The sequence below is a fragment of the Penicillium cataractarum genome, assembly GCF_028827025.1.
Source record: "Penicillium cataractarum strain IBT 29864 chromosome Unknown utg000002l, whole genome shotgun sequence".
Lineage (NCBI taxonomy): Eukaryota > Fungi > Ascomycota > Eurotiomycetes > Eurotiales > Aspergillaceae > Penicillium > Penicillium cataractarum.
Genome location: NW_026622738.1, coordinates 1,595,553 through 1,619,917, shown reverse-complemented (window position 1 = coordinate 1,619,917; position 24,365 = coordinate 1,595,553). Strand labels below are relative to the sequence as shown.

General features: G+C 51.7%; 11 protein-coding genes across 11 annotated transcripts; 5 read left to right on the top strand and 6 right to left on the bottom strand.

Moving 5' to 3' along the window:
• Nucleotides 1-302: 302 nt before the first annotated feature.
• Nucleotides 303-1,804, bottom strand: N7496_002661 (Tim22-complex subunit TIM54; the record flags this gene model as incomplete). The annotated part of the gene is made up of 2 exons (XM_056695592.1): nucleotides 303-1,633; nucleotides 1,705-1,804. 2 exons carry the CDS (start codon nucleotides 1,802-1,804, stop codon nucleotides 303-305), a joined length of 1,431 nt encoding a protein of 476 aa, XP_056557804.1.
• An 824-nt stretch (nucleotides 1,805-2,628) lies between these two features.
• Nucleotides 2,629-4,752, top strand: N7496_002660 (serine/threonine protein kinase CBK1; the record flags this gene model as incomplete). The annotated part of the gene is made up of 4 exons (XM_056695591.1): nucleotides 2,629-3,248; nucleotides 3,328-3,831; nucleotides 3,907-4,383; nucleotides 4,440-4,752. The coding sequence occupies 4 exons, from the start codon at nucleotides 2,629-2,631 to the stop codon at nucleotides 4,750-4,752; spliced, it is 1,914 nt and encodes a 637-aa protein (XP_056557803.1).
• A 769-nt stretch (nucleotides 4,753-5,521) lies between these two features.
• Nucleotides 5,522-6,313, bottom strand: N7496_002659 (spliceosome assembly protein PRP11; the record flags this gene model as incomplete). The annotated part of the gene is made up of 2 exons (XM_056695590.1): nucleotides 6,291-6,313; nucleotides 5,522-6,217 (listed from the first exon to the last, which is right to left on the bottom strand). Exons 1-2 carry the CDS (start codon nucleotides 6,300-6,302, stop codon nucleotides 5,522-5,524), a joined length of 708 nt encoding a protein of 235 aa, XP_056557802.1. The 5' UTR covers nucleotides 6,303-6,313.
• A 158-nt stretch (nucleotides 6,314-6,471) lies between these two features.
• Nucleotides 6,472-8,464, top strand: N7496_002658 (uncharacterized protein; the record flags this gene model as incomplete). Its single annotated transcript, XM_056695589.1, has 4 exons — nucleotides 6,472-6,640; nucleotides 6,700-7,147; nucleotides 7,220-7,310; nucleotides 7,367-8,464. 4 exons carry the CDS (start codon nucleotides 6,472-6,474, stop codon nucleotides 8,462-8,464), a joined length of 1,806 nt encoding a protein of 601 aa, XP_056557801.1.
• A 483-nt stretch (nucleotides 8,465-8,947) lies between these two features.
• N7496_002657 (putative C6 finger domain protein) lies at nucleotides 8,948-11,673 on the bottom strand (the record flags this gene model as incomplete). Its single annotated transcript, XM_056695588.1, has 3 exons — nucleotides 8,948-9,810; nucleotides 9,918-10,305; nucleotides 10,471-11,673. The coding sequence occupies 3 exons, from the start codon at nucleotides 11,671-11,673 to the stop codon at nucleotides 8,948-8,950; spliced, it is 2,454 nt and encodes an 817-aa protein (XP_056557800.1).
• Nucleotides 11,674-13,231: 1,558 nt separating this feature from the next.
• N7496_002656 (putative formin binding protein) lies at nucleotides 13,232-14,183 on the bottom strand (the record flags this gene model as incomplete). The annotated part of the gene is made up of 2 exons (XM_056695587.1): nucleotides 13,232-14,101; nucleotides 14,160-14,183. The coding sequence occupies 2 exons, from the start codon at nucleotides 14,181-14,183 to the stop codon at nucleotides 13,232-13,234; spliced, it is 894 nt and encodes a 297-aa protein (XP_056557799.1).
• A 336-nt stretch (nucleotides 14,184-14,519) lies between these two features.
• On the bottom strand, nucleotides 14,520-15,783 carry N7496_002655 (D-mandelate dehydrogenase-like dehydrogenase; the record flags this gene model as incomplete). The annotated part of the gene is made up of 5 exons (XM_056695586.1): nucleotides 14,520-14,621; nucleotides 14,677-14,916; nucleotides 14,987-15,396; nucleotides 15,459-15,673; nucleotides 15,731-15,783. 5 exons carry the CDS (start codon nucleotides 15,781-15,783, stop codon nucleotides 14,520-14,522), a joined length of 1,020 nt encoding a protein of 339 aa, XP_056557798.1.
• Nucleotides 15,784-16,643: 860 nt separating this feature from the next.
• N7496_002654 (putative cell cycle control protein (Cwf19)) lies at nucleotides 16,644-18,814 on the bottom strand (the record flags this gene model as incomplete). The annotated part of the gene is made up of 2 exons (XM_056695585.1): nucleotides 16,644-17,465; nucleotides 17,528-18,814. The coding sequence occupies 2 exons, from the start codon at nucleotides 18,812-18,814 to the stop codon at nucleotides 16,644-16,646; spliced, it is 2,109 nt and encodes a 702-aa protein (XP_056557797.1).
• A 266-nt stretch (nucleotides 18,815-19,080) lies between these two features.
• On the top strand, nucleotides 19,081-20,359 carry N7496_002653 (putative ATP binding protein; the record flags this gene model as incomplete). Its single annotated transcript, XM_056695584.1, has 2 exons — nucleotides 19,081-19,123; nucleotides 19,188-20,359. The coding sequence occupies 2 exons, from the start codon at nucleotides 19,081-19,083 to the stop codon at nucleotides 20,357-20,359; spliced, it is 1,215 nt and encodes a 404-aa protein (XP_056557796.1).
• Nucleotides 20,360-21,092: 733 nt separating this feature from the next.
• N7496_002652 (uncharacterized protein) lies at nucleotides 21,093-21,610 on the top strand (the record flags this gene model as incomplete). Its single annotated transcript, XM_056695583.1, has 2 exons — nucleotides 21,093-21,135; nucleotides 21,198-21,610. 2 exons carry the CDS (start codon nucleotides 21,093-21,095, stop codon nucleotides 21,608-21,610), a joined length of 456 nt encoding a protein of 151 aa, XP_056557795.1.
• A 364-nt stretch (nucleotides 21,611-21,974) lies between these two features.
• On the top strand, nucleotides 21,975-24,365 carry N7496_002651 (glutathione S-transferase family protein; the record flags this gene model as incomplete). Its single annotated transcript, XM_056695582.1, has 7 exons — nucleotides 21,975-22,528; nucleotides 22,591-23,116; nucleotides 23,317-23,435; nucleotides 23,512-23,689; nucleotides 23,762-23,842; nucleotides 23,896-24,241; nucleotides 24,304-24,365. 7 exons carry the CDS (start codon nucleotides 21,975-21,977, stop codon nucleotides 24,363-24,365), a joined length of 1,866 nt encoding a protein of 621 aa, XP_056557794.1.

The window sequence follows — 24,365 nt, the reverse complement described above, 5'->3', positions numbered from 1 at the left end:
ACAAGTACGGTTCATTACCCTTCTCCCTCGTAGCCTCCATCAAAGGCAGTACAAGAACTCTGTCCAACTATACCTACATAATCATGTAAAGGAAGAGATCAAAACAGTTAATATTGTATTTTTCCATGTACATCCCATTGAAAAGAAAATTGCGCCTCTAATACTAATATACAAGCCGAAGAGGGAGATGGTTATGCAAATTAAAAAAACAAGATAGGCCCCACGCCCGAGGCATCAGAAACACCCACAACGCTTCTATGATATAGAACATTCTCTCAATTAAAGAATGCGGTGCGTACGCACTATTCCTCGTCATCAACGATAGGAAGGATAGGCTTTTTCCTTAAAGTCTCCTCGTCCTCGCCGTAGCCGTACTTGATCCACATGCGCTGCCAGAAAGCAACGGGAGGCGGCCGTTCCTGACCGAGAATGTATTCCTCCTCCGAAGCGATGCGCTGAGAGCGAGCCTCGTCTTCGGGCGAAATTGTGGCACGCTGCATGCGCGAGGCAATGCGCTGATCAAGCACGATATCATCTAGCCACTCACGTTCCTTATCTTTGTTTTCCTCATCGCGCTTGTGAACGGATTTGTGCCACTCCTTCTCTTCGTGTTCGAGCAGGGTTTGCTGTTCGTATGTGCCGGAGGGGGTTGAGTCGGCGCTTGCTGCGCTTACTTCGGAGTCGGAGCTGAAGGACTCGTCGCGGTAGGGTCTGGCGTCTGCGGCGAGGACAAGGGCTGCGACTTGGCTGCCAATGCTCTCGGCAAGGTGTCGTTGGGTAAGGTAGCGGTACATGCGGATCGGGGTGTTGAAGAAGCCGAGGATGTGGGGGAATTCAATGGGCACGGAGCTGTCGAGGGACTGGGGGATCGAGGAGGGGAGGTGGGCGGAGGGATAATCGGCAGTGAGGATGTAAGGCTCAGCGGGGCCGGCAGGCTTCGAGGGCTTCTCTTCCTTCTTTTCCTCGGGCTCAGTCTTCTGCTCGGGGCTGGCTTGTGCGGCATCGGAGGGCTGATCACCGGCTGCGGTGTCCTGCATTGTCTCCTCTACCAGCTCAGCTGGAATGACGTCTGCAACGGGAGGCGGTGGAGGGCTCAATGGTCCAAGCCAACCCTCATGCAAGCCCCGAACGTATTCCTTCCATGTATGCCGTCCAATAACCAGATCACCCTTGGCACCGGGCTCATCCCGGATACCCATCCGCTCGCGCATGTCCAAGACAGCCGACTCAACGCTGGGCTCCTCAATAACCGAGCTCTGCTCACCAGCCTTCCGCCTCAACTTGCGAATGCCCTCTGCAGTGCTGGCACGGACATCGCCCTCGCGACGTCCTTCGATGACGGTGTAATCCAACGCCGCGGCGGTCAGAATGGGCTTCACGTACTCCTTGAAATGGTCCCTCGCCACGCGAAGACCATCGCCCGGCGGCGCAGCCAAGTAAACGGTCAACTTGCGGCGCATCTGGTCCACGCCCAGCGGCTCGTTTGCGATATGAGCCACGAGGTCGCACCATTTCTGTTGTGAGCGGCGCTTCTCCCGACGGTCGTAGATAATGGCACCGGCGAAGGAACCGGTGACAGTGAAGAAGATCATCCAGTTGCGAGAGGGCAGCTTGAAGCGAATATTCGGCAGACCTATTACATTGCATTGCATTAGTTCGGGGATTCGGGATTGATCACGGAAGAGGAAGGCTCGAGAGGCATACCCATCATCTTGAATACCGGGTTAGGTGGCTTTGGAGCCGCCTTTGGCTGGCTGGCACCAGCGGTACCAGCAGCGGCGCCTGAACTGGAAGAATCGGCCATTGTGAGTTGAGATAGACGCAGCAAACACCACTGTTGCGGCGAGAGTTCGGAAAAAAGTCAAGCGGCGCCAGGATGATCCGCGTCACGTGCCAGAGAAGTATACGGTACTGGAGCTCGGCTTGTGATCGGATTGATCTGACAAGATATCGATATATTTAGAAGAGTCAACTTGAGGTCAAATTACATCATTCCATGATAGGCTACTCTTCAGCACAAATAGAAACGGCGAATGCTCAGAAAGTTCGACATCATTTTGTACATACAAGTTAGTTCCCTACTGGGGGCCGAAGCTGGGGCCTCGTGCTTAAAGCGACTGTGCGCATAAATTCTTGTTGACAACATGCCAGGAATGTGCCCCTCCAACTTAGTTGATTGTGCTTGTGCCCCCCTCTTCCTCGATCTCTTGCATGAAGAGAGCCTCGTGATGGGTACAATATTCTGGGATCAATCGAGATCGTAGGAGGATTTTGAGATCTGAAACGACACCCACTCAAAGGGAAAAAATAGAGGAGGGTCGACCCCTCCATAGTCCATAGAAATATCATGCACAGTATGCCTATAAAGTCGTAGGGAAAAAAGTAATATACCGGAAGGCCAATAAGCAAATGTCGGTTCTGATACCAGTAAACATAACCCGAAACCGATCGAGGCCCCTGGGAATTGGGGCATTTCGGGGCAAGTGGATTGCCTCCTGAGCCACCGCTCCTTTCAAACCACCTCCCCGCCTTCTCCTTTCTCATCCACTCCTCTTTCCAACTCCTCCTCCTCCCCCCTTCCTTTCGTTTGGTCTCCCTCATACCAGGGAGCAGGGGCTAACCGTCAAGATGGATTCCAACAACAACAATAACCGCATGAACATGAACTACGGGTACAATGACCGCAACTACAACGCGGCCAACAACCGCGCCTATCCCACTACCCCCTCCGCGTTCCCTCAGCCCATCTATCAGACTCAGGGGGCCCAGGACTATGTCGACCCCTCCAATCCTGCCTACGCACCCGGATACTTCATGGCCAACCCATACCCCGCGCAGGCACAGTATGCCCAGCAGCAGCAACAGCAGTACGCGCAGCAGCAGGCTCTGCAATCGCCCCAACCCGCCTATCAGACTCGCGTAGGCTACGCCAACGATGGAACGAACGGTCTCATCCAGCAGTTCTCCAACCAGGACCTCAACGCCAACCGTGGAGGCTTCTTCAACCGGGCGGCCTCCCCCGCTTCTCGCCCTCGGACTGCTGGAGGATCTCCCGCTGGCCAGGCGCAGGCCGCGCACTTGGCCCCTCCAGTGCCTCGCAGCCCTCGCCCGCCGGCGGAGAATGAGGAGCTGCAGCGATTCCCTGATCGCTACTCGGAGAATGTGCACAAGCGCGGCAAGGCCGCAAAGGAGTTGGTGACGGTCTTCTTCCATGAGAACATTGAACGGGCCCGGGATCGCAACATGCGGTAAGCATTTACTCCTCAGACCGAGTTCATGTCTTCCTTAAAGCGGCTCTTGTCTAACATTGTCTCTTTCTTCTATCAGCTCCGTTGACCTCGACAAGACTCTACAAGACCCGAGCATTCCTTCCACCAAGAAGCGCCAAGAGGCCGAAGGCATCTCCAAGAGGGAATCGGATTTCCTTCGATTCCTCCGTACCAAGGAAACCCCTCAGAACTTCCAGACCATTAAGATCATTGGCAAGGGTGCATTCGGTGAAGTGAAATTGGTGCAGCGCAAGACGGATGGCAAGATCTACGCCCTCAAGTCTCTCATCAAATCGGAGATGTTCAAGAAGGACCAGTTGGCACATGTTCGTGCCGAGCGTGATATTCTGGCAGACTCGAAGGATAACCCATGGTTGGTGAAGCTGCACGCCTCATTCCAGGATGCGGCGTACCTTTACTTGCTTATGGAGTTCTTGCCTGGTGGTGATTTGATGACTATGCTCATCAAGTACGAAATTTTCTCTGAGGACATCACTCGTTTCTACATGGCTGAGGTGGTTATGGCTATCGAGGCCGTTCACAAGCTCGGCTTCCTTCATCGGTATGTGGACATTCTCTCCACGCAAATTCTGTTATGGTCCTTTTGCGTGAATCTAATGCTAACACATCTTGGCAGTGACATCAAACCTGACAACATTCTTCTTGACCGCGGTGGCCATGTCAAGCTCACTGATTTCGGTCTTTCAACCGGTGGCAAGAAGACTCACGACAACGCTTATTATCAGAACCTCCTCAAGAACTCCACGTCAAAGGACCGGAACCGTAACTCCGGTTACTTCAACGATGCCATCAACTTGACTGTCTCCAACCGTGGCCAGATCAACACTTGGCGAAAGTCTCGCCGCGCTATGGCGTACTCGACTGTTGGAACCCCCGACTACATTGCGCCCGAGATCTTCAATGGTCAAGGTTACACCTATCTGTGCGATTGGTGGTCTGTGGGTGCCATCATGTTCGAGTGTCTCGTTGGCTGGCCTCCTTTCTGCGCCGAGGATACCACCGACACTTATCGCAAGATCGTGAACTGGCGCGAGTGTCTGTACTTCCCCGATGAGCTGGTTCTCTCCCGTGAGTCTGAGTCATTGATCCGAAGGTAAGACCCATCCATATTTGAAGCGGGGAAAATCTAAATGCTGACCATAATTCTAGCTTCCTGTGTGACCCTGAGCACCGTATCGGTAGCGAGGGTGGTCAACATGGTGGTGCGACCCAAATCAAGAACCACCCCTTCTTCCGAGGTGTCGTGTGGGACCAGCTGCGCAGCATTCGCGCACCCTTCGAGCCCAGACTCAGCTCGAACATTGACGTGTCGTACTTCCCGATTGACGAGATTCCTCAGGAGGATACTAGCGCCATTCATCGTGCTCAGGCTCGGGCTATGCCAGATTCACAGGAGGCTGAGATGAGCTTGCCCTTCATCGGCTACACTTACAAGGCCTTTAACGCTTTCCAAAGTAGTTAAATGCCCTCTGTCAGTCTTCGAGAAATCTCGGCCGGCGGGTGGTTTGCAGGGAAAGACCGAGAGAAGCAGCGGGGCTTGCACACTCGTATTCTTTTCAGTGACGCCCTGACCCGGCTGGGGCTTTGGAATGTTTTTCTTTCTTCGCCACGAATCTTCATTCAGCATATCAAGCGCGATGTTTTCCGAATCATGACCCCGAGCGCCGTCTTTTGGTTTTAGTTGTTGATATCGAAAACCCTGCTAGGGCTACATTTGTTGTCATACACATCCTCATGTCGTCATATCATATGAGGAAAGATGCCAGCCGAGGGGATATTTCTTGCATCTCAGGTTGTGATTTGCATATTCATAGTTTTCAAAAGAAAAAAAAGATCCTCTGTTATGACATGTGTGGATATAGATCATCATGACTGGACATCATACGTATAGAGCACATATTTAGTGTTAAAACAGTCGACTGCATTGCATCTACTCGGCAATCTACTTGGAGAGCTATCACATCCCTTTATAGCTGGGTGCTGTAACTAGACACAAGCATACATATTGAGAATAGCTCGGAGGAAGTGAATAGAGTGGTGGTGTACAAACACCAAGGTCTCATTTCTATGAGTAAAAAGCCATCGCTTGTGTTTCGTAAAGAAAAGAAATATACACAGCCCATGCCCCAAACGCCGTAGCTCCGACCCTAACGTTGACAGAGCCATAATCTTTTGTCGCAAACGAAGATTAAGAACCAAATATCAGAGTGCCCATAAGGCTAAATCACGTCTCAAGTCCGCATAGGCGCAAGACCGGGCACACCACTGAAGCGTTCCTCACGCTCAGTCTTGAACATGATCTGCACCCAGAACTCCTTGCTATCCTCGTCAAACCAGTTCCAATACCTCCCTTCCCGGCGATCAATCTCCTTAGCCTGGAGCTTGAAACTGCAAGTCTGATACGGCTCGGCCGCAACAACCAGATACTGGAAGTTCTTATCCGGATCTTCAATCTTCTGTTCGAACGCTGACATGAACCGCACGCGCGGGACCACACCGGGCGTGATCTCTTGGAACTGCAACTGGAAAAGCAGACCCATCTGGCGCGTCAAGGGGTCCCGAATCTTGGTAATCTTGTAACCGGGGCGGCCGATCTTGATCGTCTGCTTCTTGACCTGCACGCCCATTGCACCGGGGAGCGAGGAGGGGTCTTGGTTTTTGCCTTCGCGCTGTTCGCGGGCGGCGCGACGGGCGAGGTTCGTTTGGTGCTTTTTGCCCTGCGTGTGGGCCAGGTAGGAGCCGTCATTTTGGTGGACTGTGAGACAGAGACGGCACTCGAAGCTGCCGACGTGGTTCTTGAAGAAGTAGGGGTCTTTGTCGAGGTCGATTGATTCCAGCGCGAGCTTGCGCAGGCGCTCGCGACGGTCGGCGTTGGTTGCGGAGTGAGAGGCGACGCCTCCACCGCCGAATTTGGAGCCTGCTCGATTCTAGGAAAGGTTAGAATGGACTCCGAGAAGGTATTGCTGTGTATTAATATCAGGAAACAGAGTGCAGACTTACCTGGTAATCCATCTTGTCGCTGTCGCTGGAGAGGTTGGAGAAGGCAAATCTGTGGGCGTCTGGAGATAGGTGGTGGTTATGTAAGCACCGCGGGAGTCGATGGTTTCTGAAGTACACAAGTTGATGTGGGAGATATTCCCACGACAAGCAAAAGCTGGCGATTCAAAATTCGGCCTAAGCGATGAGTGAATCTCTGATAGGCCAGCGCCGTATCTACAACGGTCAGGCCGGTACCATTCGCTATGTGGGAAGGGTCGAGGGTACTACGGGTGACTGGTTCGGTGTTGAATGGGACGACCCCACGAGAGGCAAGCATTCAGGAGAGCATAAGGGAGTCCGTTATTTCACATGTATACATACCTTCCATCTCTGAATATCCTTGAAATTGATACACTGACGCAGTCCCCAGGCAAGAGCAACCATCTCACGGCGGGGTCATTCGTCCGCCCCTCCAGGCCAACATATGGACCACTCAGCTTCGTAGAAGCGCTGCGTAACAAATACGCATCTGAAAATGACTCGGAGCTAGTCTGGACCTCCAAGCCGATTGGACAGACCAGTCAACAAGCTATTGAGATCAGCGGCAAGGTCGTCGAAGAGGTTGGCTTCGATAAGATCCGCAAGCAACTTGCGGAGTTGCAGGAGCTACGAATCGTTTTGCTGGATGGATTACGCATTGCTGGCGTGCTCTCTTCCTATGAGCAACCCGAAGCTGAAGTTCAAGAGGCTGCCAAAGAAATTGCAACAACCTGCCCTAAGATTGAGGAACTCGATCTCAGTCGCAGTTTGTTGAGTAGTTGGCGTCATGTTTGGGATATTTGTAACCAGCTCAAGGAGCTGAAGAAGTTGAAGGTCAAGTAAGTTCAAATGATTCCAGTATATCCTTTCTTATCACTGTGGCTACGAATGGAGCTGATTTGAAATGATAGTGGCAACCGATTCCAACCATTGGAAGATGGGTTGATCTTTGAAGGCGTCACCGAGCTGCATCTCGAGGAGACCTTGCTAAGCTGGGACGAGGTATGCCAAGCCCCGGCATATGAAATGCTTGTCCTAGCAACTAACGATTTGTATAGATCGTCGAGGTGACATCTCGCTTCCCAGCGTTAACATCGCTCACTGCATCTGGCAACCAACTCAGCATGATATCTCGCCCACTCCCTGGAGCCATCACGAAATTGACACTCGAGAACAACGAGATCACATCATTATCTGCTCTACGCCCGCTAGCAGAGATAAAAACTCTCGAACATCTCTCAGTACGAGGAAACAACGTCCATGCCATCACCGACAACACCAAAAACACCTCCCTAGACTTCACATTCCCACCAACAGTCTACTCCGTCGACCTCTCACGCAACAATGTCTCATCATGGACATTCGTTAACCACCTCCCTATCCTATTCCCGGGTCTAACAACCCTTCGATTCTCCGGAAACCCCCTCTACGACCAACCGCCCCTCCCACCCGCCATAGCAGCAGCAACTTCATCCATGAGCGCTTCAAAGCCAATGACCCTAGACGAATCCTTCATGCTCACGCTATCCCGCTTCCCCACCTCCCTAACGACTCTCAATTTCAGCATAATCTCGCACCAGGACCGCTCCAATGCTGAAATGTACTATCTCTCCCTCATCGGCAAAGAACTCTCTGCTACCTCCGAGGCCGAAGAACCCGCCATTCTAGCCAGACACCCTCGCTACCAAGAGCTCTGTGAATCATACGGAGAACCAACGGTAACAAGGGCCGTTGAGGATGATGGGTCTGGTAAGAAAGCGATCCACCCACGATCCGTAGCAGCGCGCCTGGTTAAGCTGGCATTCCGTCTATCCGAATCACAAGTTTTTGTCAAAGAGATCCCGACTTCATTCGATTCTTACCAGGTGAAAGCTCTCGTTTCACGTCTTTTCGATCTCGCTCCGTATTCGTTCAGACTTGTCTGGGAGACGGATGAGTGGGATCCGGTGGAGAAGAAGACTGGTGATGACGGGACAGTGGGTTGGGATGAAGATAGCGATGATGAAATGCAGGCGCAAGCTCCTGCATCTTCGGCGGATACTAGCCGGTTTGTGCGGAGAGAGATTGAATTGGTAGATTCGACGCGGGATATTGGGTTCTTGTTCCAGGGCGAGACGGGTGAAATGAAGATTCGGGTTGAAGTAGCTCCTGTATAGTCAGTCTACGATGGCTTGCCTACAGAAGCCCCTATCATGCATACAATTCAAATAAGATGAAAGGAAACCAAAATTTACTCAAAGAGAGCTTATGTTCAACTATTGACTGATAAATGTAGAATTGTCTAACCGCTTGTTGGACTCGTAGGGTATGAATCCCGTAGGAGGAGTGACCGAGTTATACACAGGAAAAGAAACAAAAAAGACTCATCCCGGGGGATGAAGAGGCCAGAAACGCCGTGGTACTTTACTCGCTCGCTGCCCAGTCCCCAGAGGCCCCATGGAAAGCGACAAAAAGAAAGTCAATGAATCATCCGCAAAATCGTAACGCCTAGCCATGATGCTTTTTTGAATCGCAAGCAGATACAACCGCTGTGCATTCATGAATATGAGAGAACAAACGAGCCGCCACGATCGTGGCAGGCTAGAGGGGAAATGAAAAAGGAGAAGGACTCATCAAGCCAGAGAATCGAGGCGAGGTGTCTACTCGCGGGCAACCCACCAAGAGCGAACTGCCATGCAGCAGATGCGCTTGTAGATTTGCGTCGTGCCCTTGCCCTCGGCCTCCTCTTCGATGAACTTCTGCGCGACGAATAGCTTGGTGCCAGACTCCTTCTCGGCAGTGTATCCGACCTTAGGAAGGCTGTTCGGGAAATCGGCCCAGCGTTGGCCAAGGTGCCGTGCAATGGCGATGGAATAGATAATGTCGCGGTTTTCATAGGTATCAAGCAATTGGCGACCTCGCCCTAGTGTATCGTCAATCTGCTTGGCTGAGCTGGCTTCATTGTCGTGAAGCGTGAGGAAGTCGCCGAGTTCGCTCCAGAAGTCCAATTGCCGCTGCATGAACTGATCTGGCTGATGGGGTGGGGTTGCAGCCTCCGTTCGCAGTGCGCGCGACAAGGCGTTCTGATCCAGGTGGGTCCAGGTGAGAAGGGCTTCGATAGCATTGAGACGCGCAGTTGCCGCAGTCAAATTCCAGTCTTGGCCGTGTTGCCCATTCTCTGAGCTTTGCGCCTGCCGGCACAGGGTCATGCTTCTCCAAATGATTGAAGCCTCAAAACTCTCCAAGCGGGCGACCGTGTTTCCGTCATTGAGGTTCCAATCGTTGAAGGCGTTGATCAAGGCTGAGTAGTCTGCCATAAGCTGCGCATCCGCCATGAGAGATGACAGCGCCTTGTCTGTGTACCATCGAACTTCCAGCAGCTTGTCAATTGCTGGGGCATATGTGGCCAGGAACACCGCTTGGATCTCTTCGAGGCGGCCGGGAGGAAGGGAGCCGATAGGATGAGGGGCCGGTGGAGGGATGCCCCGTAAAGCAATCAAGTCATTGATATTCAGGTTTTTGGCTGTTCATAGTATAACGATTAGCGCCCGTCAAAGGCTTTATGGGTGTAGATGAGAAAGGAGCCGTATAAGACCAGTAACCGGAAGCCCCGCAGGATGTTCCACGTACCTTTGTAGACCATATCTGAGGTTGGTGTCCGGAAATCGTTGGCAGACTGCATATTTGAAGGGTGTGATACGGTACTGTTCGCGAGAGAATGGTCAATGCCAGCTCCGTTGTCGTGGTGGTCGGTCGAGGCGCTAGGGGATTCGGAGTGGAGGGACGGCGCAAAAGGTTGTGAGGAAGCGGGCATGTACCCAGGCGGCGCAGAAGGATATGAAGGTGCCGAAGGCACAGGAGGGCCTTGGGGGTTGACAACGAGTGACGGAGCCTGAGGGTTTGGAGCTGGCTGGATCGCCGACGGAGCAGACGCTTGAGGGCGAAACACCGGGTCGTACCCTAGACACTCGCGCTTGCTCTTGACACAATTTCTGCAGACCGGATGTCCTTCGTCGCACTGTACAAATTAGTACACAGCCAAAAAGCAAGAAGCGCGAAAGAGGGGTGAGGTCGTGGGTTTAAGCGGGAGATAAAATAAACGATGGCGGGGTCTGCGGCAACAAGCGAGGTCCTGCGCCCCGCGAAGCGCAACATGCAAAATCTCAACGCAGATCCAACATACCTTAATTCGTCGCTTGCGACAAGTCAAACACCCGGTTTTTGTACGTCGCTTAACTTCTTTTTTATGTCGGCCACCTGAAAGCATCTTATTGGGATCTCCCGGAAGTGAGTACGGCATCTGTGGATTCGAATTCATGCCCGAGGGAGACACATTGGACGGGTAGCCGGTCATGTACTGCCCCATAGATGCCATGGGAGGCATATTGGATGGCATGGGAGATCCGATCGGTGCTTGAGGCACTTGACCGGGCTGTCCTTGGCCATTGTTGTTGGAGTTGGCGTTGACACTGGCGAAACCCCCGCTTGTATTGTGGTACATGTCGGAGGTCTGCTGTTGGTAACTCTGCTGAGGTTGAGACTGGTACTGATGTTGAGGCGAGCCCTGTGATTGTTGTCGTCCATCGTGCTGTGAGTTTTGGGTGTATTGATAGTTGCCATTTGACGTCTGGTAGTTGTCATTAGATGCCGCCGGGTAATGCGTAGAGCCATTGATGGATCCTTGATGAGTCGTGTCGTGGCCTGTATCTAGCGTGTTTATAGATCCATCGTGTGGATCGTGGTGCCCAAAGGGGCTATCGTCACCAAATGGGTGATCCATGGTCGGTATATCCGTTCCAATCGCTGGTAGGGACTCGTCCAGAGAGGGCAGAGTTGTGTCGATGGCTGGAAGCGACAGATCTGGCCCTGCAGAAGAGCTCACAGCACGAAGCGCGGCGTCAAATGAAGGGAGCTCATTATCATCCAAAGAGTGAGACGGATCGATAGGCGGGAGAGATGTGTCCATTGCTGGGAGTGCGGGAATCAAAGAGGACGTGGTAAAGCTGGGCGCAGGTTCCGAGTGATTGGTTTCTTCCACAGAGTGACGGATCTCTTGTTGATGAGCATTTGAATCTGTGGTTGGCAGCGCCGAAGTCGCCGAAGTCGCTGGAGGTGCCGGGGGAACTGGAGGTGCTGGAGATTCTAAGGGTGCTGGCGGTTCTGAAGATGCCGGGGGTTCTGAGGGCGCTGGCGGAGCTGGCGGCGCCGGGGAAGGTTCCGGTTGAGGCTCAGTCGTCGGCGTCGGACCTTGGGTTGTGGGCGCGTTTGCTTCGTCTGAAGGTTGCTCGGTCCGTGCAGGCGGCTCACTTGTCACCGGCGCTGGCGCATTCGTTTCAGCCGGCGGGTTGGCCGACTCGCCAGGATTGGGTTCCGTCGGTTCTGCCATGTCTAGTAGCCGGCCCTCCAGGCAGTCCGATGGGTTCGATCGGTCTATATAAGCCGAAAGTTTGTGTCGGCGGTCCTATTCAAGATTCGCGGTAGGAGGACGATCCTCAAGGTCAAAGGTTGTGCAGTTTGCGGCTGAGCGAAGGCACAACACCAGGTTGAACGGGCTGGGACTTGTAAATCATTTATCGCCTTGGGTCTAGTGAGATCGCATTTGTTAGCAAAAAGTTTCCAATCTGGCAGTGCCAGCCCAGTCGCGCCTGGATGCCTGGAACAGAGCATTTTATAGAGAGAAACAAGACCCCGTGTTTTGAGGCCGAATGAGCAGAGCATGTGAAGCGGATTTCCCCAGGGAAGCCAGGGAAGGGCCGTTCCTTCTCAACACATTCGCCGTGGATAGACCGAGATGCAACCCACTACCCAGCGAAAAGCCATGTCCCACACGACGATTTTGAGCGCATCCAGAGTCTCGCGCAAGTGTATTTTCAGAGGCAATTGACTTCTGCAAAATCAGGTCCAGTTTTCACCGTGATTCTGTCGGCCATTCAAAGTTTGTGTCGCATTTTCAGTCTGAGAGCCCCGAAGTCTCCTCCCCGCCCGCGATCTCTCGTCTTGATGGGTAGTATTTGGTGTCGCGACGACGGCCAGGAAGACGCAAGGGCCTCTTTGCGGTAGAGGATCGATCGTGAAGGCGCTGAGGAGGAGATTCCGAGGCTCTTTGCGGGCGGGAGAAGAGAAATGCGCCATGAACAGGACAAGGCGGGCTGACTGGGCTGGAGAATTCGCGATTGCATGGAACGAGACACACTCACCGGGTCAGGACACCATGTGTCTGTTAAATATAGTGGAACGGCGCGAGTTGCTGGGGAACTCGGCAAGTCTGTGGTCTGGTGGGCAGTCGGAAGGAGATGCGCGAAGTTGGAGAGCGAACTAAAGGAGCTTTCTTTTCCGGCGATCCAAACTCTCCGCTTCGACGCCGAGAAAAAAATTGGAGTGGCAACTCTATACTCTATACTCCAAAATTTAGCCCTCTCTTTGTCTATAGAAGTACACAAATTATTAATTGATCTACTATATTGTTTGCACCCAAAAACCTAATCTAAAATAATATATTTCATTTTCATCAGAAATTTCATGGGCTGCTCAGCAGCTCTCGAGTAGAGACACTATTTTGCCTGTTGGACTCAGCGGGGCGGAAAGCTGGATGATCCAACCGCATACATAGTCCCTGCTTGTGTATTCCTAAATGCCTCACGCGTCGGTTTCAGATAAAAAATAGACCCGGGATCTCCGATACTTTGGCAGATGGTAAGCAGGCAAGTAGTGCTTGGCCACAGACCGGCAATGGCTGGGTGAGTGGCCGGCGTGTCAAGACAACAATGGTAATGCGGCTCTGGAGGCGGCCGAGGTTTCGTTGGTAGTCCAGGCCGGTCGTGTATCCAACACATCGCCGGGGTCATTAAGGCCTGAACGCGATGCGTATTGGGTAGTCTCATGTCCACGTATGGAATGAGTGTATTCTGTAGGTTGAGAAAAGCCTCCTTGTGTCTGGCTCTGGCTTATTTCCTCATAACCTTGGCCTTGCGCTTTTTGAAAATAGGCCCTGGTGCATCTTCAATTTGCCACTTTTCCTCGGTCGGTGGAAGAGGGGAATTGCCAGGTTCCTCGGTCTTGACATGCGAAGAGCTGCCCGCCTCCTGGTCCTTAGACGCCACGACCTCTTCCTCTTTCGTTGCAGATGAAGCAGGCTCAGGCTTCTGTTCTTCGACCAATTTGGACTCCTCAGAGTCTGGTTCCGGGACTTGGGGTTTGGACTTTTTCAAATCCTTCGTAGTCGCAAGTAGAGCATCTAGGTCATCATCGTCGTCGTTCTGCGCTCCAGGGTACGTCCTCATCCTCGAACCCCATCCTCTGCTCACAAGCTGCGCGGAGGGATTTCCACCATCGTCCTCCTCATCCTCTTCTTCGCCATCATGCTTGCGCTTTCTGACTCCGATGGATTTAGCAGCGCCTTGTAGATCCTCAACCTTGGTCTCCGAGAGCGTCTGCCATTCACCAGCCAAGGCCATATCGCCGCGGTACTCGTCCGGAATCGCTACGCCCATTTCAGCCAACTGCGCCATTTGTTTCTTCCTGTCCTCCATGCTGACCGGGCGATCGGCGGGTTTGGGTGCTGGTGCAGCGGTCTTCTTCCAAGGCGCAGGGGCGTTGGGATCGCTTTTCGAGGGCCCGCCTGCGACGGCCTGGCGTAACCGTTCAACCTCGCTTTCCGCTCGCTGTGTCTCTCTTTTTTGTTGTTCATTGTTCCGGTGGATATCACGAAGGAAGCGCTTAAGGCTACCTTGGTGCTTTGGACTGGCCTCGTGTTGGGTCTTCTCGAATGGCGTATCGCGAATGAAGATCTTGCATTGTTTGCACCAAAAGCGAGGCTGTAAGACAGGTGATGTTAGCGACCATAGGGAGAGTGAGTATTAATGGATTCCTTACTGCTGATTTCCAGTATTCCGCCATGTTGAAGTTGTTGAATCTAGAGTTGAAGTTGGAGGAGAGCTTGAGCGGCGATAAGATCGCAAACTCCCGCCGCAATCAGACTAGTCCCAAAGGAGACACGTGCAGGTATAGAGTCAAGTATGAACTGGCTTTTCCACTCAAGCTGGGCCTTCTTTCTTTCGATTTCGGGTTTTGATGTCAGGAAATCCAACATCAGACCGCTAGGTTTGTTTATAGGAATCGATCTATTCTCCAAATATATACAAGAGATGTGCTTCCAGCTATGTTCCGCCACTTTATATATTCAAATGCACAGACACCTGACCACCTGCAGCACCCATAGATATGGACGGTTTATCACTGCAGATCAACCTGCTCTGGCACGGGACTTTTCAGCTTTCCCGTGGTGATAGCCAGTTTCACATTCTCAATGGCCCACTCTTCCATCGCGATGAGAGTCTAGTATACTGTCAGTCACCCAACCTTACCCCCATAAACCCGCTAAACAACTCACCTCGATAGTCCAGGTACCCATGTGAGGCACAAGAAGTACATTTTGGTTACCAATCAAACCAGGATGGATCTTGGGCTCTTCTTCGAAGACATCTAGACCAGCTGAGAATACCTTACCGCTGTCCAGAGCATCAACAAGCGCAGCTTCGTCCATGACAGCACCACGAGCAGTGTTGACCACGACGACTCCATCCTTCATCTTGGCAAACTCTGGCTTGCCAATGATATGATGGGTGTTTTTCTGTACTCAAATCAGCACCTAGGGATTCAAAACCCGAGAAATCTCGCCCATCTCGGCAGATCTCACTTACATTCAACGGGAGGTTTAGGCTGAGCACATCACTGGTCGCCAGAAGCTCGTCAAAGGTCACGTATTGCGCACCCCCAGAAAGCTCTTCACTGAGTTGTCGGCGATTATGATAAATAACCTTCATACCGAAAGCCTCGGCTTTCTTCTTCAAGTTACGTCCAATGCCACCCATTCCCAAAATTCCCAAAGTCTTACCCTGGGGATCGTGGCCAAGCCGTGGTGCAGGCTGACCTCGCCACTTGCCTTCTCGCAGACCATGCATGCCAGCATTGAAGTTTCGAAGCGCTCCCAGAATAAGGAACATGTTCACATCGGCGGTAGCGTCGTCCACCGCAGTGGGCACGTTCGAGACAAGGAGCGGGGGGTTACGGGCACTGCATGCATCGATATCTATTTGGTCATAACCGGCACCTATTTGAGACGTATCAGCAACAACATATGGCAAGATACGGCCGTATCAAGGTATGACGAACCGCAAGAAGCAATATATCTCAGGGAGCTCGGCAATACATCCACCAATTCCTGATCGATCTGGCCGGTGATGCCAAACGAGTGGAATGTGCGATAGGCCGCTACGGTTCCCTCGAACTTTCCACTCCGGCATTCCTTCAGGAAGTCGTCACGGCTGGTTGAATCTGGCTTGATGACCTCGCTGATCTGGTTCAGCGCATCCCAGGCATCATGCGCACTGTGGTTCATTCATTAGCAGTTGGTCACGGATGCGCAGTGTAATCGGACAACGGACAAGTCGACTTTTCCAAGAATGAGGACCTTGGGTTTGACTTCGTGAGAGCCCATAGCGACGGAGTAAGATTTATATGGTCTGGACAGAAATACTCAGTTCAATGTCTTGTTCAAGCGTAAGGGTTTGTATGCTAGCGCAAGTAGTTCCAGTTACTCCGCCTAGGAACGAATAGAACCACGAAAAGCACTGATTTAGAGCGGAGCGTCACGCAATTAAATCGATTGGACTCTCCGCAGCAGGCTTCAGGAGATGTCAATCGAAGGCGCAAACTTACTGATAAGGATGAGGGGCAGATCGGGCCTATCCGATTGCAAATATGAGGAGAATTGGAGGTTCCGAATCACCTAAGAGAGTATATACTTGGAGGGAGAGTTGAATGCAAGAATCTAGCAACGAACAGAATGCGACAGGAAAGGTTTGAGAGATAACAGCAGCCATAAGAGTCATTAAAGATACGAAGCATCGGCCGAGAGAGCCGACGAGCCCCACGCGAGACATTACAAAGTTTGGTTTATCTCGGCGAGTTCCCCGCAGGCCCGGGATGCCGCCATTAAGCGTGATCCTTGCGAATGGATTGCTAAGATATCGAGACGATGATAGGCCTTTCGAGAAATTATCTTACTTGTGTACATTTTACTTCAATAGAAGCGATCGCATACAGTCTGGTCTTGAGGGTTCAGAAGCCAGCCTAGATCTATAAAGGTCTTCCATACAGCTCGGCTTTCAGGGAAACAGCCTCGGAAAAGGGCCGATCTGGCTCGGGAAACGTTGATTCTGTCAATAATAAATAGAGATTGAGGCTTGACTGAAAAGAGAATGCGCTTCCGAGATCCCTCATAGTGCAATGATTCCGTAGACTGGTCATTTTGGAATCTAGCAGTAAACAATACTAGTACGTTGCAGTGTTCAGGCCTTATCCTTCGACTAAGATACGAGTCCAGTCAAATTTCCTCCATCGTTTTTTGAACCCATCCACTCTTCGATCCCCACCACGACTCCAGCGGCCCTGTCGCTTGATAACATCAGGGGCAACGTCGAGCATGCCGCCGATGACCTCGCGCGCAAAGAGGTCACCGCGAGGCCAACGGTGCTCGTCCTCAACGATATGGCCTAGACCTCCGTCAAGCTCAAACCAGACATGGAAGTAGGGCATTTCTTTCACCAAAGTCCGGCGGAATGCATTTCTGCCGAGCCCTTGCTTGGACTTTGCCAACGTGTCGATAAGTTTGCGATGCTGTGACCACTCCGACTCGGCACTTAGAATTGCTTCCTTGAAGAATGCAGGTGATGTCTCTCCAAGACTGTAAGGTAGAGGGACCACTTCCATAGATGCATGGCGCTTGCGCTGTGGTTGGGCGGCATTCTCGTAGAAGATAACATCACGGCCTTGGTCGTGGTACATGCGTGTTAGGCTCTTCATGAAGTTGCGGATCTCCTCCCATTCATCGTCATCGCACTCCAACAGATTCGTTCTGTGCTGAATGGGCACGATGGTTGCTCCTCCCTCGCTGATTTCAGGCTCAGTGGGAAGTGTGAGGTAGACTCTGGTTGCGAGGGAGACGACGGGCGCGACTGGGGGAGTGTTTGTATCTTCGTGGTGGCAGAGCTGACAATTATCCAAGATGCGGTTCATCTTACGGAAATCATTGATTGTGGCGCTTTTGATGTCGATCTCAGATCGATGTACTCGTTTGGCCAATTTGGAAGCCTGGTCGTCCATATACTCCAAGTCGTTCTAGAAGATTGTCAGCAACTGAACTCCACCAATTCATAAGGAATTAATAGAATGATTTTCACCTCAAACTTGCCATCTTTCGCGATACGCTCAGCAAGCCGTGCGCCTTCACCCCCGGCTTGTCCCCGGGTTTTGCGTTCTTCTCGAACCATGTCCTCAATGCTCATATCCTCGTTGTCCTCCACTAAGCCTCTTTCACGGCCACGCTTAGTATCGACCGGCTTGACCTCATTTCTTGAGCCAGCGAGCATGCGGTTTTGTTGAACACCGAGCACGACGACGTCCGATTCACTGCGGTTGGACATGGCCGCAGCCGCGGCACTGTTGTATTGCTCTTCAAGCTCAGCTGCGTTGGCGGCTCCTTTTAATTTTGCCTTCATTAGTTGGGCCTTGAGACGGTTCAATGCTGTCTGGTCGAGAAGCTTCGTCGTGTTAGAAGGAGCCTCCGTATCCATGACCTTGCCTTGACCCTCTGCCCTAAGCTCCTCTGCAGGGTCACGAACATGCTCATGCGGGTCTCGGTGGACCGCATTCTTAAGCTTTCTCTCCTGGAATAACTCTCCGCTGGGCTTCTCCTTACCCACATATGACTGGCCATACGTCTTGCGGCGATCCAGCTCGGTTTCCTCTTCTCGAGCGTCATCAAAAGAGCGGAGATCGCCAAGTCGCTCCACGGCAACCTGTTCCAAGGATTTACCGCTTTCTTTAGCCTCCCTGTACACGCCTTTGAGCTTGGTCATTCTCCATTGAGATCCCGAGTCTCCAAATGTGTAATCCACCTCGTGCTGCGCGGGCTCTTCTTCAATATCATCGAGTGCTTTCCCGTCTTTGAGGTCACGAAGGTGGTTGTTGAGCTCCTTATCGTGAATCTTGAGCTCAAAGCCCGCTTGGAGCATCTTCGGCTTTGTAGATTCTTCCACGCGCTTGGAGTCTGGGCGATGGACGTATTCGATATCGATTGCGGAGGGCGCTTCCATCCAGGAGTCTCGCTTCAGGGCGCTTGACACCTCCTGAACGATAGTCTTGGGTGCCGATGGTTCATCCTCTTTGTCTTGTCGGTGTCGGCGCTTATACGAGTGGTCATGGTCGTCTTCATGACGTGAACGCTTATGTCTGTGACCGTCGTCATCGCGGTGTCGAGACTCACGATCACGTCTATTGTCACGTTCGCGGGATCGAGAAGAATGCTGTCGGTGGTGGTGGCTGGACCGATGGTGATGACGGCTCGAACGGTCTTTGCTACGATCGCGATCACGATCGCGGTCTCGATGGCGCCGGTCCTTGTCGCTTCTTTCGCGACGTCGGTCCTGGTCTTCCGCTAGTGACTTCTCAAAATCCTCCAAGGTCATTGTGTCTCTCCTTGGTTGTGGTTGTTCTGGAAAGAGTTGAGAAGCAAAAAGCCACGGCGGAATGACGTTTGGCGCGCCGGGCGGTCCAGGCGCCGATCGTCAGTCCCCCGCGACCAAAGAATTTTTGGAGAAAAAAAGAGCTCCCCGCCACTATCCTTCTACAACCTCTGCGACAATATTTCCCTCTGCCGAACCATTTACTCTAAACACCGCAGAACTACATACTCAACTATCTAATCTCTCATTCAAGCGGACTTCACTTCATCATGGCCTCTCCGGCGGTGTCCGTGGTCTGCGTGGGCATGGCAGGTAAGGATCGGCTTCGTCTCGAGTCGCGCATCCTGCGATAAAGACTGACACTATTTTGTAACAGGCTCCGGAAAGACAACGTTCATGCAGAGAATCAACTCTCACCTTCACTCGAAGAAAACTGTCCCCTATGTGATGAACCTCGACCCCGCTGTGCACTCCGTTCCCTTCGAAAGCAACATCGATATTCGAGACTCGATCAACTACAAGGAAGTGATGAAGCAGTATAACCTGGGTCCTAACGGAGGTATCCTGACGTCTCTGAACCTGTTCGCGACCAAAGTCGATCAAATTATTGCCCTCCTTGAAAAGCGTACCGCACGGAACCCCGAGACTCCCTCTGCAAAGCCAATCGAACACATTCTAGTCGACACCCCCGGCCAGATTGAGGTTTTCGTATGGAGCGCATCGGGTAGTATCTTCTTGGAGACTCTGGCGTCGTCATTCCCCACTGTCATCGCATACATTATCGATACCCCTCGCGCCAGCTCGACCAGCACATTCATGAGTAACATGCTCTATGCTTGCAGTATCCTTTACAAGACCAAGCTCCCAATGATCCTGGTTTTCAACAAGACCGACGTCAAGGATGCCGATTTTGCTAAGGAATGGATGACCGACTTTGACAAGTTCCAAGCCGCCCTGCGCGAGGAGGAGGAAGCCGGTGCCTTTGGAGGCGAGGGCGGTGCCGGTGGATTCGGCGCTGGCAGCGGATACATGGGTTCTCTTTTGAACAGCATGAGTCTGATGTTGGAGGAGTTCTATCGGCACTTGAGCGTCGTTGGTGTGAGCTCCATGACCGGTGATGGTGTCGACGAGTTCTTCGAGGCCGTTGAAACGAAGCGTCAGGAATTCGAGCGTGATTACAAGCCCGAGCTTGAGAGAAAGAGGCAGGAGCGTGAAGAGCAAAAGTCTTCTCAGCGAGAATTGGAGCTGGGCAAGCTTATGAAGGACATGAGTGTCTCGGGATCCGCCCGCAAAGAGCGCAAGGGCCCCGAGGGGCCTGAGACTGTCAGCGAGGCCGAAGACGAGGAGGAAGATGAGATCATCAAACGAGGCCTGGCTGATGGGGAGGACTTCAGTGATGGCGATTATGATTATGATTACAGACCCAGTGCAGGCGATGATGAAGGCTTGTCCGAGCGGTACAAGCAGGCTCTGTCGGGCTCTCAGAGTGCCCCCTCTGAGGCAGACAGTAGCTTTGCCCGGTACCTACGGGCCAGCAATATTAATTGATGATCATGGGTATTCATACAAGGAGTTGATGTCTTGGGCTTCCTGGGGTTCACGGTGTTGGTGGCTATTGGACGCCAATTTCATACTATTGCATTGGAAATTAAATCACATATTGTTTTGACCTGAAGAGAACAAGTGAAAAATATTCTGAAAGAGATTTCGAAAGCGTATATAATAGCCTGCTAGAATAGGTGATGCCTAGATCGAGTACGACATCCTTGAAGAGGACTAAGTTCTCCTCGGTAAGGAAGCGGGCGAGGCTGATGACAATTGTTCTTGCTTAAGTAGAGATTGTTTAACGCAATTATGCATGAAATAGGGTCCAAGTTACAGTCTGTGCATTAAAGATTTCCTAGTTCTTGTTCCTGACTATAACGGTGCATCTGCTTCTGGGGCAAATGTCGCTTCGATTGGAAACGTGACAAATCGGCTGACGTCATATCGTCGATAGCTTCCAGGCTGCCAGCTAAGCTCTCCGATTTTTCGACACCCTCGAAGCACACAAACTAGACGTTGCAACTATCTCAACAAATTCAGTACTGCATATTGCTTACGCATTGTAAATCAGTGAACATGGATGTGAGTAACTGACGATCATCCCCCTTGCGGAGAGAGCCATATCATTTCGGAACAAGACAAGCTGACAGTCACCGGAAAGGTCTTCCAAGCTTATACATACTCGACGGCAGGATGGCTTTCGCTGCAGAGTCTGTCTTTGATTACAGGCCCCGGCATGATTGTGGCCTTATTGTTGGATGAGACTCGACCTGCATCATGTACGTTTCGCTGCTTTTTTTATCCTGCTTCTTAAGGAAACTGTGCTAACCGCAACGAACAGCTATTGAGATCTACTTTGCCCGATGCCTCGGATTTAGTCTCCTCACCATTGCCATCTTGACCGTGATGTTGACCGGTTCCATTCCTCTCATATCCTCGATCTCAGAGCCAGTCACAACCGAGGACTCGGATCCGAAAGCGCCCTATGCCCTTCCCACTCTCATGGTGACTTCAATTTTCCATTCAGCCTCGGCCTTCTATGCGTACACTAGATATGTTACTACGGGACAGGGATTCTTTGCGATCGCAGTGGCTGCAAGCTCTCTTCTTGCATCTATCGGCCTTTGGTGCGTGCTTTTCGCAAGCAGCAATGGCAAGATCAGTCGCAGAACGGGCGCCGATAAGAGGACGACCGGGTTTCCTTTCGCAAATTCGGAGGCTGCTAAGAAGCATGCTGGAAAGAAAGCCCTATAAATTACAGTCCTGTTTTCTGTCTCGATATTTGTTTCCAATCATGGAATGAGTGTTGCCAGCTCAAGTAGTGTATGTGCTAGTGAATGGTTGATTGGTTGATCGACAAAAGCTTGTTTCTTATCTCTGTAGTCATAGAATTTGTGATACTATAGTTTAATCCTCCGCAGATATTGTTTTCAAGTTGCGCAGTATTTCAAGGGAGATGGCATACTTTCCTTTCAAGTCATGCATACGGAATACGAGAATGTTGTGTCATAAATGGTATGGTGCTGCTTCCGTACGAAGCGGGCAATTTCCCTCGCCGCTTCAACCTCCGCTTCTTTTCTTCTCCGCACCGCAAAAGCAGCGTCCCCATCCACCTCCAATGGATTCGCACCAGGGCTCACGCAGAGGAATGGCTATAGCTTCATCAATACCGATCGTCGATGAAGCATCAATTGCCATTCCGCCCTCGCAGGCCAACCGATTCAGCACAACGAACCCCTGCGCAAGTTTCCGGCCAACTGAGAACATTCCTCCAGCTTCTCGGCCTCTTCCGCCGCAACAAGCTATATCTCCTTCAAAAAATGTTGCACAGCAACACCAGAAACCTTTCTCCTCAGTGCAGAGGTCTATCCGGTTACCTGGATCACAGTTCAATGGAGCCCCGCATCATGCTCAGATGATAGCTATGACGAACAATGCCCCCGAGTCATCGAATGTGCAATTGGCCCTTGAGCTACAGCCGCCGTCACATACAGCATTTCCAGAACATGATTATGCGGCGCTAGTAGCGGATGCACCAGACATAACAGATTTCCTGGATAGCTTTCCTGGACATCTGCAAGGCATGAAGCTTGTCAGAGACCCGCCTGACCTGGATACATGGAGAAACATACTGTTCCATGTCGATGAGATGATTACACTGAGCGAAGAACAGTATGCAGTTTGCCGGGCCCACCTTGACTTAGACTTAACCACTAACGAGCACAAATCTATAGGTTTCAAATATTTTTCCCCTACATCGACAATGTGTATTCCCATCGCTCTACTCAGCGATACAAGCGCAAGCCGTTTGCTTCTCACTATTGGGATTGCCGGCTAAAAGGCAGAGCATCGGGGACACCTAAGTCTGACGACCCAAACAAGAAAAAGCGCAAGCGTGTAGCACGGGAAAGAGACCTTTGCGATGTCAAGATCAAAATCACCGAATACTTCCCTACAGCCGTTGTGTTGGAGGATGTGACTATCCCGGAGGACATGTTGCCTGACATGCATTCTATGTTCCCACTTCAGGGTAACAACGCATTCAGTGTGCTTTCTGCACCTAGTTCCAATCTACCGGGTGATCATCCCGGTGCAACTGGAAAGAGATACTTTACTATTCAACGGGTGAATGGTACTGGGGCTCAAGGTCAGGGACTGGGATGTGGCCATCAACACACGATAGAGGACAGTGATCGAGTTAAGAAGAATAGTGTTCAGCGTATTCTTTTGAAAGAAGATAAGGAGAGGAAAAAGAACATGGTATGTTTCTCTTTGCTTTTCTCATTGCGTGTCCTGCATGTACAGCGGTACCAGCATTGGCTTGGCATCCCCGCAGCGCGGCAGGACTTGCCCTTACGTCACAGTCACGATGCGTTGTCACCCACCTACACTCGTAACTTTGACATACTGCGGCGATCCTCATTATAATTTTTCATTCTTAAGATATTAATAGTTTCCAGCAGAACAGAAACATGTCCGGCCAGAAGTCTTATCATACTAAAGCAACAGGCCTAGCCGCTGCGACGGCAGCTCAACATGCAGCGGAGTCGAGGTTGAAGCTCTATGGAAGCTGTTTCTGGTGAGAATATCACATTCTTGGCGAAGTCACTTTAAAAAGAAGCCTTGCTGACTCGATGGGAATTTTCTGCACAAAGTCCCTTTGTGCAACGAGTATGGATAGCGCTGGAATTGAAGAAGATACCCTACCAGTACATCGAAGTCGATCCATACCAGAAGCCTCAGTCACTGCTGGAAGTGAACCCACGAGGGCTGGTTCCAGCATTGCGACATGATAACTGGGGGTGTTATGAAAGCACAGTGCTTATGGAATATGTAAGAGGAACATCCACATGCCCGAGGTATTACCCTCGCTTTTTATTGATTCTGACAAGCCTTTGCCTCTAGCTTGAAGACTTGAAACTGGGCACAGCACTTCTTCCAGAAGATGCAAAACTGCGTGCCCATTGCCGAGTGTGGGCAGACCATGTGAGCACTTCCGTGCGGTCGGTTTCATGCTCATTGCTGACAGCACCACGCAGATCAATCGAAACATTGTGCCCGGCTTCTACCGGGTACTGCAAGAGCAGAACCGGGAGAAGCAGATTGAGAATGCAAAGGAGCTTCGGGATGCTTTTGATAAGCTGCTCGCAGCTGCACACCCCCAAGGACCCTTTTTCACGGGATCGCAAATGTCTTTCGTAGATGTGCAGGCTGCTCCGTGGGTCATTCGACTTCGGCGGGTCTTGAAGCCGTACCGAGGCTGGCCAGTTGCCGAGGAGGGAACGCGATGGGCCTCCTGGGTGAACGCCATCGACTCAAATGAGTATGTCCGAGCAACGACGAGCTCAGATGAACTCTATTTGGACAGCTATGCCCGATACGCTGGTAAGCCTCCTGACCATTTTGATGACCTGGGTAGAGGGCTGAGATATTGACCCAAACCGCAGAAAACCGGCCCAATACGTCCGAAGTTGCAAATGCAATCAATTCGGGACGGGGTCTTCCTTGA